Source organism: Xiphophorus maculatus, chromosome 16, assembly GCF_002775205.1.
Source record: "Xiphophorus maculatus strain JP 163 A chromosome 16, X_maculatus-5.0-male, whole genome shotgun sequence".
NCBI lineage: Eukaryota > Metazoa > Chordata > Actinopteri > Cyprinodontiformes > Poeciliidae > Xiphophorus > Xiphophorus maculatus.
This window is the reverse complement of record NC_036458.1, coordinates 5,119,275-5,135,985: the sequence shown is the minus strand read 5'-3', so window position 1 is coordinate 5,135,985 and position 16,711 is coordinate 5,119,275. Positions and strand designations below refer to the sequence as shown.

Sequence of the window (16,711 nt, the reverse complement as noted above, 5' to 3'; positions counted from 1 at the left end):
TTACTGCCTCATCTTCTGGTAGTTGGAGCTCATAGGTCAAAGGTCACATTGCCAGGAGCCTGCAGTGTTACAAGCTTCATAGCTTCTGCAAAGCCACAGCAACACTGTGGTAATCACTGAGGAACAATTACAACCCACAGTCTGAAATGTCAATAAAAATCTAAGATTGTACCCAGAATTCATCAGAGCTGATAAGGAGAAAGTCAAACTGGAGAAAAGTGATCCTTACAGCTAATCTTCTGGAAAACACTGTGACTTACTCTGGATAAGCTTCGGGCTTTCCTGTGATTTCTTTGAGTTATTTCTGCACTGGAAAATAAACATTCGCAAGACAAGATGTTCCAGATTTTATTTGATGTGGTGGTGATTAAAAACCAGAACACACACTGCACCGATAGACCTCAGGCTTCATTCAGCTGGAAATGAATTATAACGATAACATCAAAATTATATTAAAGCTGCAGTATGTAACTTTTACATGTTTGTTTCACCATATGCACCGCTCCCGATCAAAAACCACCAATCAGAGGCAAGAGGAGGGTCTTAGCGCCGCCAATTACTGTTGTGTACTTACTGCTAAACGTTTTAATGGCGGAGAAACAACTTGAAGTTACAGGAAAACCGTTTATCCACCATCACTGGTGGCCATGCTAACTAGCCTTAGCTAGTTTGTGGTATGTTGTGGTGAACCAGCATTAGTGTAGCAGAAAGCAAAGGGTGGGCATGAGAGTGATTGACAGTGCTAAGACCCTCCTCCTGGCTCTGATTGGTTGTTTCTCAATAGAATAGAATATACTTTATTAAGTGGAAAAGAAGTCTTGTGGAAATTGCTTGCTTGTTGACAAGCTACTCCATTTAAGATTTTAAATACTAATAATACAAATGTAACCATAAGATATAAAGTTTTCATATAGGCTACATAAGAGAGATGTAAGTAATTCATTATGAGTGAATGTGAATAAATAAAGCATCCACATGCAATGATGTTAATCTAAAAATAATCTATAAATGAGTGCAGAGAAAATTAGGTATATTAGGCATATACAGCTCTGGAAAAAATTAAGAAAATATTATCAGTTTCTCTGATTTTACTTTTTATAGGTATTTGTTTGAGTAAAGTGAACATTGCTCTTTTATTCTATTAACTACTGAGAACACGTTTCCGAAATTCCAGGCAACATTTTTTTTATTTGTATTTAGTGTTTAAAATGAGAAATGGTTAAAATAATAAAAAGGTGCAGTGCTTCCAGTTTTCAAATAATGCAGAGAAAACAAGTTCATATTCGTTTAGAAACCACAATACTAATGTTTTAACTCAAGAAGAGTTTAGAAACCAATATTTGGTGGAAAAGCCAGGAGGTTTTCAATGGCTCTTCATTATTTTCCCAAATCTGTATATATGGTGTATTTCTGCAGTTCGTACTGGGAGCACTAGGAGAAGGCAAAGAAGCTTGACGTAACAAATATGTAAAACCACTTTTTATAAAAGTTAAACACTGCAGCTTTAATGACACTTTTAATTGTTCTAATAATGCTCAACAAAGCCAGAAGCGTTGCGGGCCGAGTCCCCCGGTCTTCAGCAGCCTTGAACGAAGCCCTGGGAGTCGCCACAGGGTTAATCCCATGAGGGGCCAGAACAAAGCTAATGGAGAGCAGCCCAAGGTTCTGCTGGGAGTTCAAGGCTCCGATCCGAACCAGGCTCCACATTCTCCTTCCCCAACTGTCGGCTGAGCTCAAAGACATTTTGGTCTTTCCCTCAATCTGCTTCTATATTCCCCGAGGGGACAGATAATCAAGTGAACTTTCGGACCATCTCACAGGATCAGCACGTTGTTTCAGAAAAAGGTAAGCACTATGACGTTAAACCGATTTTGACTAATGCCTGCTGGTGTGGGCGGCTTGCAACACGAAGATGGGAAATTACAAAGTCATTAAAGAGGAAACAGGACAATCTATGAAGCTTGACGTCTCTGCAGGCTTTGCGATGACAGAAACCAGATCCCTTCAGTAGCAGTGATCTGCCAATATCTCTGGCCTTAGCACAGGCTTCTGCCAGAAAGATGACCTCCACATTCAGTTTTCCAAGGACCCATATGGCCTTAAGGTCATGCAACGCGCAGACATCACACAGATCAGCGTGCGATGAGAAGAAACCCGGTGTGCACGGCCCAGGCCAGGTCTGGTCTGGGCCGGTGGATGTCATAAATTTGCCACCCCCTCCTTCCTGTCAGTGCTGAGAAACATTCCTTCTTCCTGCTCACAGCAACTTCTCCAGATCCCATCCGTCTATCAGAAGCAGCTGCTGCATCAGACATCTGGTTGCACACTAATCACCACCAAGTCTACAAGCTCTGTGTCATCAAAACAAGATTTCTGGAGGTTCAATTGATCTCCTCCACATTCACGAGAAACATCCAATGAACATTTAACTTTTACAAAAATATGTTTTCTACATATTTACAATACGTATACAATATACTGAGTTCTTCACTTATTATACAATAAGTTAAGAACAGGGTGTTCAGCAGTTTGAAATGTGAGACATGGCTAAGGTGATAAGCCTAGTTAGTAGAAATTCAGTTTCTAGTATCTGTTTAGCCATCAGCAGAGAGGCCTTTTTGGAGAAACGCCTAAAGTTGAGCTGTGAATGTGTATGCAACTCTGCTCCACTGCAACTTACAGATAAGTAACTTATAGATTTTCACCTGACACTTGAGCCAGGGGGTGTGGCTACGTAATGTGTGATGTATCCTATGTAAATGAGGGGACGTTCAGCCCCAAGTCAGAACTCATCCGATTCTCACTGAGATGTGAGCTTCGTATGTTTTCTCCATTTGCAAATGTTAATTAAAGCTGTGTTTGATCTCTCTTATAGCTGAAGTTAATCTCAAATTTTGTGCAACTTAACAGCTGTTAGTGTCAATACCAGAAACAACAAACAGCAGTTAGTCATCTAAAAGAGTCTGACCTTTGACTTTCCTGTTTGCAGACCAGTGTCTTTTTGGTTTGGTGAATTATTTCTACTTGGCCATATGTTTCTGCTGAAACATATAGAATACATTTTTTACATATTCTGGTACTTCAAGTGGTTTGTAGAACTTTTCACCTTAACGAGGTTCCCAAGGCCTTGAAATTAACCCTTTCTCCTCTGTTTTCCTCCATACAGACCCAAACATGCCCACAGACTTTCCAATCATAAACAGTGAAGCATCGATTTTTCCCGATTACCCCGACCCGGAAGGCTCGATCAGCCCGTTCCCGAGTGGAGAGACGACCACGTCCAGCGGCGGCGCTCCTCACTTCCTCGGCCGGGGCTTCAACGAAAACCTCATCCCGATTTACTGCTCAATCCTGGCTGCTGGTGTGGTTGGCCTGGTGGCATACTTTGTGTTTAAGAGGTCAGTCAAAAGCTTTTCTGAATGAAAAACCAATTTGGATTTGGTACCTCATGTGCTAAGCCGTTCAGTGATTTATAAACTAACAACAGTATTTTAAAGTCTGTTCTCTGAGCTATGTGGAGCCAGTGGAAGGACTTTAGATCTGGTTGAGGTGCTCTGTCTTCCTGGTTGTAGCCAGAACAGCAGCAGCAGCACTCTGGTTCAATTTTCTGATTGATTTTTTAGGACCTGAGAAGACACTGTTGCAGTAATCAATGTGACTAAAGATAAACGCATCGATGAGTTTCTCTATCAAACCAAATCCGGCCCACCGTAGATTTTTATGTGGCCCTCTAGATTCTAGACTAAACACTAAATGTGCTTAAATATTATGTTTATCAGTCAAATCAATGCAGTTTTTATCTGTTTACTGCCAAATTATATCAGTTAGTTCCTCCAGTTTCTTGAGAATTATCATGGAAATTCACGTAAAATCAACAAATCCCTGCCCTTTATTGTGCTAATGCATAACTGGGAGTTTATTGCACATTTTCTCAAAAAATATAACATTTTAAAGAGTTTATTGATATTTAACAGTTTGTGAACAGGTTTTATCAATACATTATGGAACAATCAGCCCTTTAAGAGCATTCAGGGTCTTGATTTGGCCCAAAATGAAAAAGAGTTTGACATCACTGCTCTAGATCATCGGTCCTCTAATCCTGGAAATGTTCTTCAGGTGATAGAAGGCCGACTTTGTAACTGTCTTCATGTGGCTCTGAAGGTTCAGGTCAGAGTTCAGCACTACTCCCAGGTTTCGGGCCTCATCACTGGTGTTTAGCTGTAATAACTGAACCTTTGCGTTGATTCTAGATCGTTCCTCTTTAGGTCCAAAGAGGGAAAAAAAACATTTACACTGAAGTGAATAAATATTCAGTCCAGCTGTGGCTGGAGGGAATTTGATCAATTTCTTTAAACGAGCCATGATTATGTTTTCCTTCAAGGAAGAAAAAACAAAACTTTATGCATTACAGCGATCACAGATTGCTGAGGACATGAGCCTGCAGCTCCAATCTATCCTACTGACAGATACAAATTCAGGCAGACACACATTTGAAGCAAGTAAACAAGCTGATTAGATGCATTGATTGTCTGAAACATGCCAACCAAGGGAAATTTGAGTGCCACACACATCTGCTCCACATTTGCTCTTCGTCATGCACAAACAAATGATAAAATGCTGTGAGTTTGACAACAGACTGACATTTATAAGAGGTGTTAACTGCTCTGTTTCATTCAAAGCGTCCTGAATTTTTAAATCGTTAATTTGTGAGTTATCTCACGCAACTTCGGAGAACTTGTTACATTTATTCACACATTATATGAATGTACATTTAGTTAACGCTTAGATAAAAATGTAAAGATTGCTTTGATTGTTGTCAGTTGAGTTGGTTGATGAATTGGATGATTATTGCAGGTTTTACAGGAACTTTCCACTGAATATTAGGCAGATAAAAAACACATCAAAGAGCCTTGAATGCATCCTAAATGAGCGATGTCTGAGTCAATCTTCTAAAACTATTACCTTAGTGACAAATATACAATCAAAACTGCCTTGTGTGCTGCAGCATAAGCAATGGAAAATGCGTTTATTTGATTGTGAAGTTGGTGCAATCAAATATAGATGTTGCTCCTTGAAAACATGTTTGTTTGTAGAAATTATATTCAGTTATTTCCTGCAAACAAATAATGGCTGCCATCTTTTTTCCCCTTTTTGCCAAAATCAGTATTCAAAGCAGTGTTATTAATCTCTTAATTAAAAGAAAATGCAGAATTATGTTTTAATAGCTGTGATGTTGCATCAGCATTGAGGCCAAAGGAGTACTACACTACAAAAACACAAAATCCTATCAAGTAATTTATCAAATATCTTAGTAGACTTGAAATAACTTTTCAGCAAGATATAAAGGCTTATTTTAATACAATTAATTCCTTAATATTGATGAAATAGTACTTGTCTTATTGGCAGATAAATTAACTTACACTTTGGGAAAATGTCTTGTTACAAGTGAAATAATCTGCCAATGGAACTAGAACTTTTTCATCAATATTAAGGAACTGTTTACTTAAAACAAGCCTCTATATCTTGCTAGAAAGTTTCCTGTAAGTTACTTTTGTCTTATTTCAAGTGTACTAGGATATTTGTACTAGAAACTATTCCAAAACTACTTGGTAAGATTTTGTTTTTACAGTGTAGACCAAGACTGAAGTTTGCAATCTGCCTATAGATGCCACGATACTGGAGGTACAGCTACTTTAAAATCATGCAAATTGCTCAGTTACACAAAGATATAGCAAGAATCAAGTTTGTAAAAACAAACATCTATGCAAATTAAAAAGACCTCAACCAAATTTCATCAAGAATTAAGTATGGTTTTGTGTTTCACTTATTCACAGGTGGAATAGCTGCAAGCAAAACAAGCAACCAGCTAATAACCGTGCGGCTACAAACAACCAGATGGTAACACCGGAGGGAGAGAAGCTGCACAGCGACAGCGGCATCTCAGTCGACACTCAGAGTCTGCAGGAGCAGCAGCAGCACGCACAGGCTGAAGCCCAGCCTCAGCCGTCACGCTCACACACACAGGAGCAAATAGGTAAGCTCTCAGGTTTGCACCAAAACACTGCCATTAAGGTGAAAGCATTTTCAGAAACTTAGATGAAAGCCAAATAATACCACCCTGAAAATGTGCCTTTTTATGCTTTGTGGATACTATTATTAAGGTTGGAAAAGTGGTTTCTCTTTGCCTTGATACAGCATGCTGAAGGTTTTACGGCTATATTACATGGAAATAATGATCTGGAGGTTCCACTTCATTTTGTTATATCTGACATTTCATCACAGAACCCTGGGCTCGCTACAGTACAGAAATAAAAAAACGAATTCTGACTTTAATACTCTGAGATCAAAAGTCGAGATTCTGAGATTAAGGCCAAGATTTCGAGTTTAATGTCAGAATTTAGAAAAAAAAAGCCATAATTCTCGGATTAAAAATCAGAATTCTGAGATTAAAGTCAAAATCTCAGAATCTGAGATCAAAAGTTGGAATTCTGAGATTAAAATCTGAATTCTGAGGAAAAAAAGTCAAAATTCTGAGAAAAAACCCAGAACTGTGAGATTAAGGCCAAATTTTTGAGTTTATTCCCAGAATTCAGAGAAAAAAGTCATAATTCTCGGATTAAAGTCAAAATTGTTAAAATTCTGACTTTGATCTTCTGGGAAAAAAGTCAGGATTCTGAAAATAAAGCATAAAATTTGAGTTTAATGTCAAAATTACAGAAAAAACAGTATAATTCTGTTTTCATTCAAAGTCAGAATTTTGAGGATAAATTAGGATTCTGAGATTAAAGTCAAAATTCTGACTTTGATCTTCGGAGATCAAAAGTCAGAATTCTGAGAAAAGGGTCATAATACTCAGATTGAAGTGAGAATTCTGAGAATAAAGCCTGAATTCTGAGATTAAACTCAAAATTGTGACTTTAATCCCAGAATGATTTTATGTGGGTGGATTAAGGTCATTAAGGTCAATCAGGTGTAAGAGTCGAATTTACGACTGATTTAGCTGCCAAAGGCTGTTTGGTGATTCTGCATGAAAACATTTGGAAACTTGAGAGTCTGAGGCAGAGGTTCAGTAAAATGAGGGCAAAGGATGTAGAAAAGAGTTCGACACGCATCTGAAACCCTTTCAGTTTGGATCTGTACATGTCAGAGATAACGCGAAGTACCAACGTCTGATCTATATCTGTCTTCTGTGGTTTATATTTTCCTCCTGGGATGGTAGGAAGTATTTTAAGGTCTGATTCGCCATCAAGCCAGACAAAATCGAAAAAGGTTTTTGTAAGATGAACTCAGTAAATGAACTCTGGCATGGAACCAACATTATGCACTTTGCTGATCTATTATAAAGCAATTTACGATGCACTCAATTTGCTTCTATTGGTGGAGTGCATTAAGGGGGATAAACACAGATGAAGTTTACAGTACAGTAGTTTGTTAGCTTTCTCTCATTTGTGCATCACAGAGCTGAACACATGCATGTGAAAGCTCCTTCACAGATCAGTATCTATGTGCAAACCACACCCTGATGTTGTTTTTGTGCAAAATAAATGCAGCACAATTTACTGGCATCTCAGTAGGGTTGTTTTGCTCCTGTAAGATTCACTCCAGTGTCTTGAGTTAACACTTTGAATATCTGGAGTTGATTGAGCTCATATTTTACCGCAATTCAGCTCTGAATCCACAAGTTCTGTTTGGTTTTATTTTCACTTATTTGTGGGGGTTTTCATGTATTATTTGGAAGATGCACCATATGGGGCTGCTTAGGTTTAAACTAGGTGTTTTTGTTAAATTATAATTGCTTTGATCACTGATCTTTGTATTTTTCTGGTCTTCATTTTTATTTTTTGTCAGCTGCCTTGCTTCACATTAAAGCAGATCCTGAAAACATTAAGAAAAAAAACAGCCTTTCCTTAGATTTAAAAACAAACATGCACTTTTAAAACTGTTTTTTGAGTCATGGCCACAGAATCAAATAAGTGCTAGCATACATGGATGACACATTTACTTCTGCAATGACACAAAGAGTGAAGCCTGTCACGCTTTGTGGCTGTGAACAGAAAATGTTTGTTTTCTTGACTAAAAAAGGCCTTTGGAATAGGAATTTTTCTAGTGGTGAGTTTTATTGGCAACAATAAAGGACATCCTGAGCTTTTGGATTTAAGTGAAGCAAAAATACCAAGTGGACACATGACAGTTCATAGCTGGGTCAGAAGGCTACACAGACTGGCCAGGAGGTGACACTTTTGTTTTTCTAGGTGGATAAAATTCATTAGGTACAAAAAAAGTTGATTTTTGCAAATTCTAAGTTGTTTTTTTTTAATAATTTCAAAGCCATGTGAGTATTTGAAGTATCATTACATCCACTACATATGTAGTTAAAGTTAGAGACGACACAATATGTTGCGAAGAGATTAGAGTTCACATGTCCTAGCAGTTAAATTCTTACTAGCAAAACAAAACAAAAAACACTGATTTTATGAACAAAAGTGATGAAATGTATGGCTTCCTAATATAAAGTATTCTGCTGATATCCAGAGGTGGACACAATTCTTGGTACCCCTCAGTTAATGAAAGAAAAACCCACAATGGTCACATAAATAACTTGTTTTATGTGTTTTATAATTCTGTTGAAGCATGTTTGAAAAGCAATGTCTGACTTTCATTTGTTTATTTTCACAGAATTTGTATTTATTATCTTTGTCAGATTCAAGTTATTTCTGTGACCCTTGTGGGTTTTTCTTCCATTGACCATTTTGTCCATGTGTGTAAAGCGATGCCGGTCAGAAGTGGAGCAAACAAATCTAAATTTTAGTTTTTCTGATTACAGCTGTTGCTATAATATGCATTTCCCTTATTGTGGTGGATTAAAGACAGATTGGGTTTAAAAGACTCTCATTAAAGTGTTTTGTTTTAGGTTCTTCAGGCTACCGCACTGAGAAATCAAAATATCTTTCGTTTTTTGCAATTGCTATAAGAGCCATTTATCAAGGTTCTTAAACAGAATAAATTTTTACTGAGTTTTTTTGTTCTAAAAACCTCCTTCCTTTCTTCCAATCAGGAAGAACAAAACAAAACAATAAAAGGCTTTATACTGGAGAATCAGCTTGGCGGTGGTTCACTGACTCAATGTCTGACTGGTTAACCCTGTCCCCTCGTTAACTTGTTGGCTCATTAGCAGGTGTTACGAGATGGGATCCAGGCCCAGTCTCTTTTGGTTTCCAAGTCGGATGTAGCATCCGTGTTTAACAGGTGCTAATTGGCATTTAGCACAACTTGTCTGTGTGAAAGCGGTTTAACAAACGGTCACATAAAAGAGGCTGTGGATTCCTAATCAACCAACAGAATTCGCACTATAAATCCATTATAATCGCCGACGGTTTCCTGTTTCCAGAAAACAAAACAAAAAAAAAAAAACATGTTTTGCTGGTGGGTAAAAGAAACGGGAGCAGTTTCATTTATCATACGTCAAGTAAGCTTTTATGAAAGGAAGTAGAGCGAGGAAAATGCCCCTCAATGTGACTGACAACTTTCAGAAAGGGGTATTCCCTGCATGAGTCACTGGTGAAGGGTGAGAGATGCTTCACGAAGGGAGCTTGGCCTCATTTCTGTCAGCTCATCAAAGAACCGTCTATCTCTGCAGCCCCTCACCCCCTTTGCATCCTCGCCCCTCTCAATCATGCATATAGATGGAGTTTAAAATTTAAACAACAGCCTCAGCTTTGCTCTAGCGCTCTACCGAGCTTCTCTGTCCTTTATTTGACCCCCGGACAAACTAAACAAAAATAGCTTAAAAGATTTCAGTTTTAACAAGGTCACTGCAAAACAAAACATTTTACCAAGTATTTTTATTCTAGCTTCTGGCGTAAATTTCTCAGTACACTTGAAATAAGAAACTTATTTGCAAGTCATGTTTTAGCAAGAAATGGAGGCTTATTTTAAGTAAATAATTCCTGAATATAGGAGTGGTAGTTTCACTAGCAGAAAAATTAACTCATGACATGGGAAAAATGTCTTGTTATAAGTGAAATAATCTATCAATGGAAATAGTACTTTTTCATCAATATTAAGAAATTGTTAACTTAAAACAAGCTCCTATATCTTACTAAAATGTTTCTTGTTAGTTTTGTCTTATTTCAAGTGTACTAAGATATTTGCACTATAAACTAGACTAAATGTACTTGTTAAGATTTTGTGTTTTTGCAGCGATTTTGACGCGCCTCCACATAGACTTTGAATGTAAACCCGACGTACAAAAAGCGTTCGGTGTAAATGCAGCATAAGTGTTAATTTCTGAAAATTGAACTTCTTCCAGACTATAATATAAGCAAATACAAATCGACTTTTTCTAGGATCAAGGAAAATTTCTCACGATGGTAAAGTGAAAGCTGTGGAAATTGTGTTCTGATAATTTTACATAGAAGACAGAGAAAGAACATTTGTCTCAAGTTTACACGCACGGTTGAGTTTCAGAATCTGATCTGCAAGCAGGAGCTCTATCACATGTACGTAACTTTATACATTTCAAAGTTACTTTGAAATAAAGTGTTCTCACTGCAAGATTAGTAATGCAGTTTCAGGAATACAGAAGGCGTGACTCATGGCTGGAGAAACAAGTTTCTCTGTTATCAAACTGAGCTTTAAGGATCAGACTAAAGGTAAATGCATGGATGAGTTTCTCTAGATGTTGCTGGAACATTTTTAATCCTGGAAATGTCCTGGTGATAGAAGACCAACTTTGTAATTGCCTTTATGCGTCTATATGTGTCTACACTGAGTTCATCACTACACCCCAGACTTTCAGTCTTGATCACTAGTTACTAGCTGTAAAAATATAACATAAAAACTTAAAATACCTACATTCAGTGGAATGGATATAATACACTTTTCCTCTTAAAACAGATTTCGTCATTTAGGCTCGTTTATTTTCCTTTGGGCATGTAGTTTACTTCTAAGTTGCTATAATCAGACACGATAAACATAACTCTTAGTCACTGTATTTAGAGTATTTTTAAAAATATATTTTAAAATATGGGAACTTTTGGTTGCTCTAATGGGAATAAATCTTTCCCACTACTCAGAACAAATCAGAATAAGTCTTCAGCTGATTCTGACAGACCCTGAGGTTTTACCACATCAGGAGGGATTCATCATTCCTCCTGCATGGCTGCGGTTTGATCCAGAGCCTCTTCCCAGAAAACCTCTGAGGAAAGGTGTAAGGTTTCTTGATCAAGGGCAGAATCATCTGATTTATTATTTACAAAACTCGTCTTTTTTTTCAGCTGTGACGTTGAGATCACAGTTTTAATGTGTGGAGAGAGAAAAAATTCAGCGGGAAAAAATGAGTCAATAGCAGAAAATATGACAAAAATATTTATGTATTTATACAGCAATGCGACAAGGATGCACATTTCATTTAATGTTATTGCTAAAGTAATAAAAGCATGTCTAATACACATAAAAGTAAATTTTTTGTACAAAAAGAAGGTAAAACAATGGATTAGCTGGTTAAACTTCAAATAAATGTCTACAACTGTTTTGAGATTTCAAAACATATTTTAAGCCAAATATAAGTCAAATTCTGGAAGTCATAAAAATGTTGAGATGCCATTTTAAATAAGAAATGTCAAAATTGTAATTTTACATATAAGAAAACTGAAAAACCCATGTGAGAAACTTATTTTTTTCATAGATCTGACTAAATTTCACTTCATTTTCATTCTATTTTTTATTTCATTCACTCAATAATAAATTTTAATAGCTTATGTAACAACTAAAAGGAATCATGAATTAAAAAGAGCATAAAGAACTATAAACTTACATCTGCCTCCTATTTACATAAAGAAAAAACTTTTAAACTCAGAATACGATCGCAGATGTAGTTCAAATGAACAAAAACAACATTTTCAAATTTCTTTTACATAGATATTCAGATTGTTTTATATCATTGCAAAATTTGTCCATAAACTGACATCTTTAATTGAAATGTTTCTTTCCATCATCGCTGTTCTGACTCTAAAACTTTTGAATTTGCTTTTTCTTCTTACTAAAATTTTTTACATACGTTTATAAATTTATTTATAAATAACTGTAAAATCATTTATGTAATACATGTAATGTAATATACATTTTTTGAGTAAATTATGTAATTTATGTAAAATCACAAAATATTATGTGAATTTTGTAAAAAATGTCAAATTAATTGTATGAAATTTACATTTTTGTAAAATGTATTTTTTAAATACATTTTACAAAATTCATGTACACTTTTTTAAGGCTTTAATCTCATTTTGTATGAATTTATTTTAGAAAAAATAACTCAAAAATAACTATAAATTAATTGATAAAGTATAAAATTAATTGTACTCTGTGAATTGAAGTTATTGAAAACTCTGCAGCACAGGAAGCGAAGTAGATATCACTGCTTCCACTGGTTCCTGTTTAAACAGGCAGGAAGAAAGTTCTTTGGCCATCACTGGTCTGAAGGGCTGCAGATGCAGACAGGGAGCTGAAAGGTCTGGTTTAATAATCTCAGTGCAGATATCTTGATGAAATTTGAGTTAACGTTTCTCTTGGAAGGATTTGACGAAACGTTAAAGATAAAATTGGTTGCGTTGCTCTTCCCTGACACAAAGATGCATTGATGAAGAAAAGAAAACACCCAGTGCACTTCGGGGCTCAGAATCGTCTCTGCATTCCTGAGGCGTTTCCCTGGCTCCCCTCAATATACAACAGGTTAAGAGGTTTGTGGGAAACTGGAGCATTTGTTTCCCATCCGCATCTAGCTAATGGCTTCAGCTTAAGTGGTTCGGATGGATCCATAACACCATAGGGCCCCCTCCAGGGAAGAGTTTGTTTAGAGGAGGCAGCCTTTTGGGATTAAACCGCGATGGCACAAGTGAGAAATTTCTCTTTCGTGACGTATTTCTCATTATTTCTTCTCTGCAGTGGTGAGGGTAGATGGAAGCCCCCAGACCGACTCGCCTCCGACCGAAGTCTAAGGAAGAAGAGGAGGAGGAGGAAGACGAATTGGCAGGGCTCGGGAACCGAAGGAAGGGGGTGCCACGCAGAGAATGTAAAAACAAGACATTGATTCATAATTCAAGTGGCCACAGAAAAACGTACAGAAACCCTCCAATGTGCTTGGGGCAGCCGACGGAGACTCTTCGTCCCTGCATGTGGAGTCAAACTCTGTCATATAGAGTGCCTGGACACCGAATCTATGGCAATAGCAAACAAGAACAAGTATAACAACATGCAACATAGTTTTTAGGAGCTGCCAGATTAACCTGTACTTCCCTTTTAACGTCTCCGTTTTTAATCCCATGTTTATGCTTTTTTTAAATTTTTTCTTTATTTGGAGGGTATTTTTTCTCCTCCTGTCCTCTGTTGGCATCAGAGATACAAAAACAGCAGGGGTGCCATTAGCAATTCCCAGCTTTTTCTGGAATTTCTTCCTTCCCTTTCATTTAATGACCAATGTTAATGTCATTGTTTGAGAACAGCTACAAGGATTCATCCTAGTGACTCATGTTTTGATGAGACTGCTCAGTAATTAACTCTTTTTTTGTTTTTTTGAATAATTAGATGGCTCTATGGCTGTGTAACAGACATAAACTCCCTCTCTAGCAGTGCCTCCAGGGATTGTATTTTAGCAGCTTCATGTTCATAATGTTTGTCTCATGTTTGTGTTTGCGCGGTTGTGTCATTTTGAGGCTTTAGTTTCACGACCGAATCAGCAGGCTGGATTCGCTGGAGGTGCAACGTGAGAGGAACATCTCTGGACTCAGCGCCGCTGCTGACTCACCGAGATGAGTCGTCTGATGGGAAACGGGGGGGGGGGATCCATTTACAGAGCCAAAAAACAAACAAACAAAAAAGAATCACGACTGCTAATTAAACTACTTAAATGAGTTTGGGACTGGGGAAAAAAATCAAATCTGCAGGAGGAATCCCATCCAATCATTCTTCGGTGAAATTGGGACAGCCCTCAGAGGAAGCCGGCGCTTCCACCTCCACAAGCTCACGCCTACCGTAAAACACACAGCCTTACTTACACAAGGCTTACCTGGGAGGCGGGTAGTAATTACCTCAGGGTTTTAGCTTTATTTACCCTCTGCTTGCAACACAGTTCCTGCTGAAGCCTCAATGTGACATCATATTTTCATTTTCCAAGGCAGAACCACCCGACATTTACTGCATTTTCCAGTTGAAATCAAGCACTTAAGCACAGGCTTACATGTCAGGCCTGGTGGTATCTTTTTTTATGGAATGCCCCTTTAATGTGTCCCCTTCCTGCTGCTTGAAGCGACTGTAGAAGTGAGCTTAAATACCATGTAGAGGACACATACTGTAGCCGAGCTTGACTGCATTCATTGCTTACAGTGGCACATAGATTCTCAGGAATTAACTTGTTGTAGTATGACTGAGATTAAATGAGTATTTACACAATTTAAAACAATGGAGAAATAAATACTTTGATTTGGTTGTTTACATCCTGTTGATGCAGTGCAAATTGTTGGCCCATATTTGGGGAGTGAACCAGATTCTTGCCGGTTCAACCTGTACCAATAGTTTAAAATAATGTGTTATGAGCACTTCGTTAATGGGAGATGGATTATTGTTTACAAAGGGGTGGAAGCTAATGCTGCGTTCGCGCCAAATGCGTTTTGAGCGTCAGGCGCGTCTGGTTTACGTTCAAAGCCTATTTGGACGCACATTGAGAGAGCGTAGCGGCGTGTTTCGTGTGTCTAGCACCGCGCGATTTAAAGCGTTTTGACCGTTTGACGGGCGTCCAACATAATGCTGGTCTGAACTTTTGCCGCTCAACTTGGAGCGTCAACTAATCAGAGAAACTTGGCTATGTAACATAATGGCCTGCAGTTGATGTCCTGCCCAGAGATCCAGGCACTGATGCGGGTTAGCTTGTCGTCAGCGCCCAGCTAGCTTGTGAAACTCACAACTCCTCTAAATTATCTGGTAAATTCAGATACACGGACACATTCTGTTGATTTCAATAAATAAAACCTAGACAGTGTTTCATCTGCCGTTGTTCAAAGTAACCAAGAGAGAAAAAAAAAATTCAAGAAGCTCCAACGCGCGTCATGCAGTTATCCGCCGTCATTGTTTTTGGTTCAATAGAAACTAAACACAAGATGTTCATCATCTGAGCTTCCGTTATGACTGCAGAAGCTTCACTACATTATAGTTTGGTGTCACTCTCTCAATTTCATCTGCCATTGTACAAACAGACCGGCAACGGAAAACAATATCTCGTTCCAACTCAGGTCTAGCACGATTTTGACGCGTGTCCATATAGACTTTGAATGTATCCAGACGCGGCTGACGCTCAAATCGCTTTTGGTGTGAACGCAGCATAAGCGTCAAGCGTCTGACTTCAAAGCTTACCCAGAGGCGTTTTTGACAACCAAAGAGTGTTCAGTCTGAAAGCAGCATAAGGGCCAAAAGTGCATGTGCGTTCGATGACGAGCTAAGATCACAGTGCCATCTAGTGGCTTGGCATGACAACTACAACTGACTCAAAGTGTGCAGGTGGAAAATTTCCCCAATAAACATCCGAAAATACTGGCGGTTTCCAGGCAACGGTCTTCTGTAAACATAGCCTTGTTGGCCATTTACCATAAAATCTTGGTGGTTCGCAATCAGTTAGCCATAATGCTTACAGACTGCAAAACGGAATGTGGCAATTAAGCTAAATCAAAAGAGCCAGCTGATGAAAAAGTAGAACAAAAATTTTAGTTTTAAAGAAGAAAACAAATTTATTTACCATTTTGGGAATTGCTTCACTCCAACTAGCCTTTGCTTGAATTACCTCAAAGGTTATTCCCGGTTTCTTGAATATACACAACCTCATCACAGACGACAAACTGTCCGTCTAATCTTAGTCAAAGTTTTGTGAAAAACTATTTGCCCCTTTAAGATTTCTTCTGTTTTGCTAACAGTTAAATTTCATTCCCAACCCTGTAGACCAAAGTAATCCCTCAAATAAAATCTGCCAGACAAAAGAAATAAAAAGGTCTTTTCTCTTTTTGACAATCTGGAACACTTAATCTGGAATTACCCAACTGTGAGAAAAGTGTAATAACAGAAAACATCAAACTTCATTTTCACTGAAGTTTGAGAGCGTAAAGCTCACAAAAACATTGCATTGCCCTGCCTAAACCCGGTAGCTTTAATGCATATTTATTTAACAAAGAGACAAAAATATTAAAAATCCTTCTGTACTGACATTATTCCTAATTTTTCTTTTTTAAAAACGAAAAATGTATACCTTGCTAAGTTGAACAAGGTATTTTTAGGTAGAAAATATGTTTTATAGCATTCGAATATAAGTTGCAGAGACATGAATGAATAGTCTGATCAGATGATAGTTGTTGGATTGGCATAGATTTGTCTAGAAATAACCAGATTACAAATGTTAGAAAAAAAAAAAAATCAGTGTGAAACTCTAACTTATGACACATTTTGCTTAGAGAGTCACTTTCCAACAATATCCAAGAGGTATTAGTTTTGTCATTTTATTCTCAGCAAGAGTATAAATGCAGACAAAGCCTTTAAGGAAACGAAAGATGTTTTTTAGCTTGTTAGCGGCGCTTTTAGAGTTTAGTGATAGATAGGAAATGTCTCGCTGAGGGAAGAAAACAGTGAAAATGACTCATTATGTCCTGTGTGGCTCTGCATGGATCAATCACTCGGT

General features: G+C 37.7%; 1 protein-coding gene across 1 annotated transcript in view; it reads left to right on the top strand.

Moving 5' to 3' along the window:
- The window catches only part of LOC102235630 (tumor necrosis factor receptor superfamily member 16), a 38,215-nt gene extending 21,762 nt beyond the window's left edge, over positions 1-16,453 (top strand). Inside the window, exons 4-6 of the mRNA XM_014475362.2 lie at positions 3,167-3,398; positions 5,835-6,034; positions 12,943-16,453. Coding sequence (XP_014330848.1) covers positions 3,167-3,398; positions 5,835-6,034; positions 12,943-12,995 — 485 coding nt within the window. The 3' untranslated portion in view covers positions 12,996-16,453. The remainder of the gene's footprint in view (positions 1-3,166; positions 3,399-5,834; positions 6,035-12,942) is intronic.
- Positions 16,454-16,711: the final 258 nt, after the last annotated feature.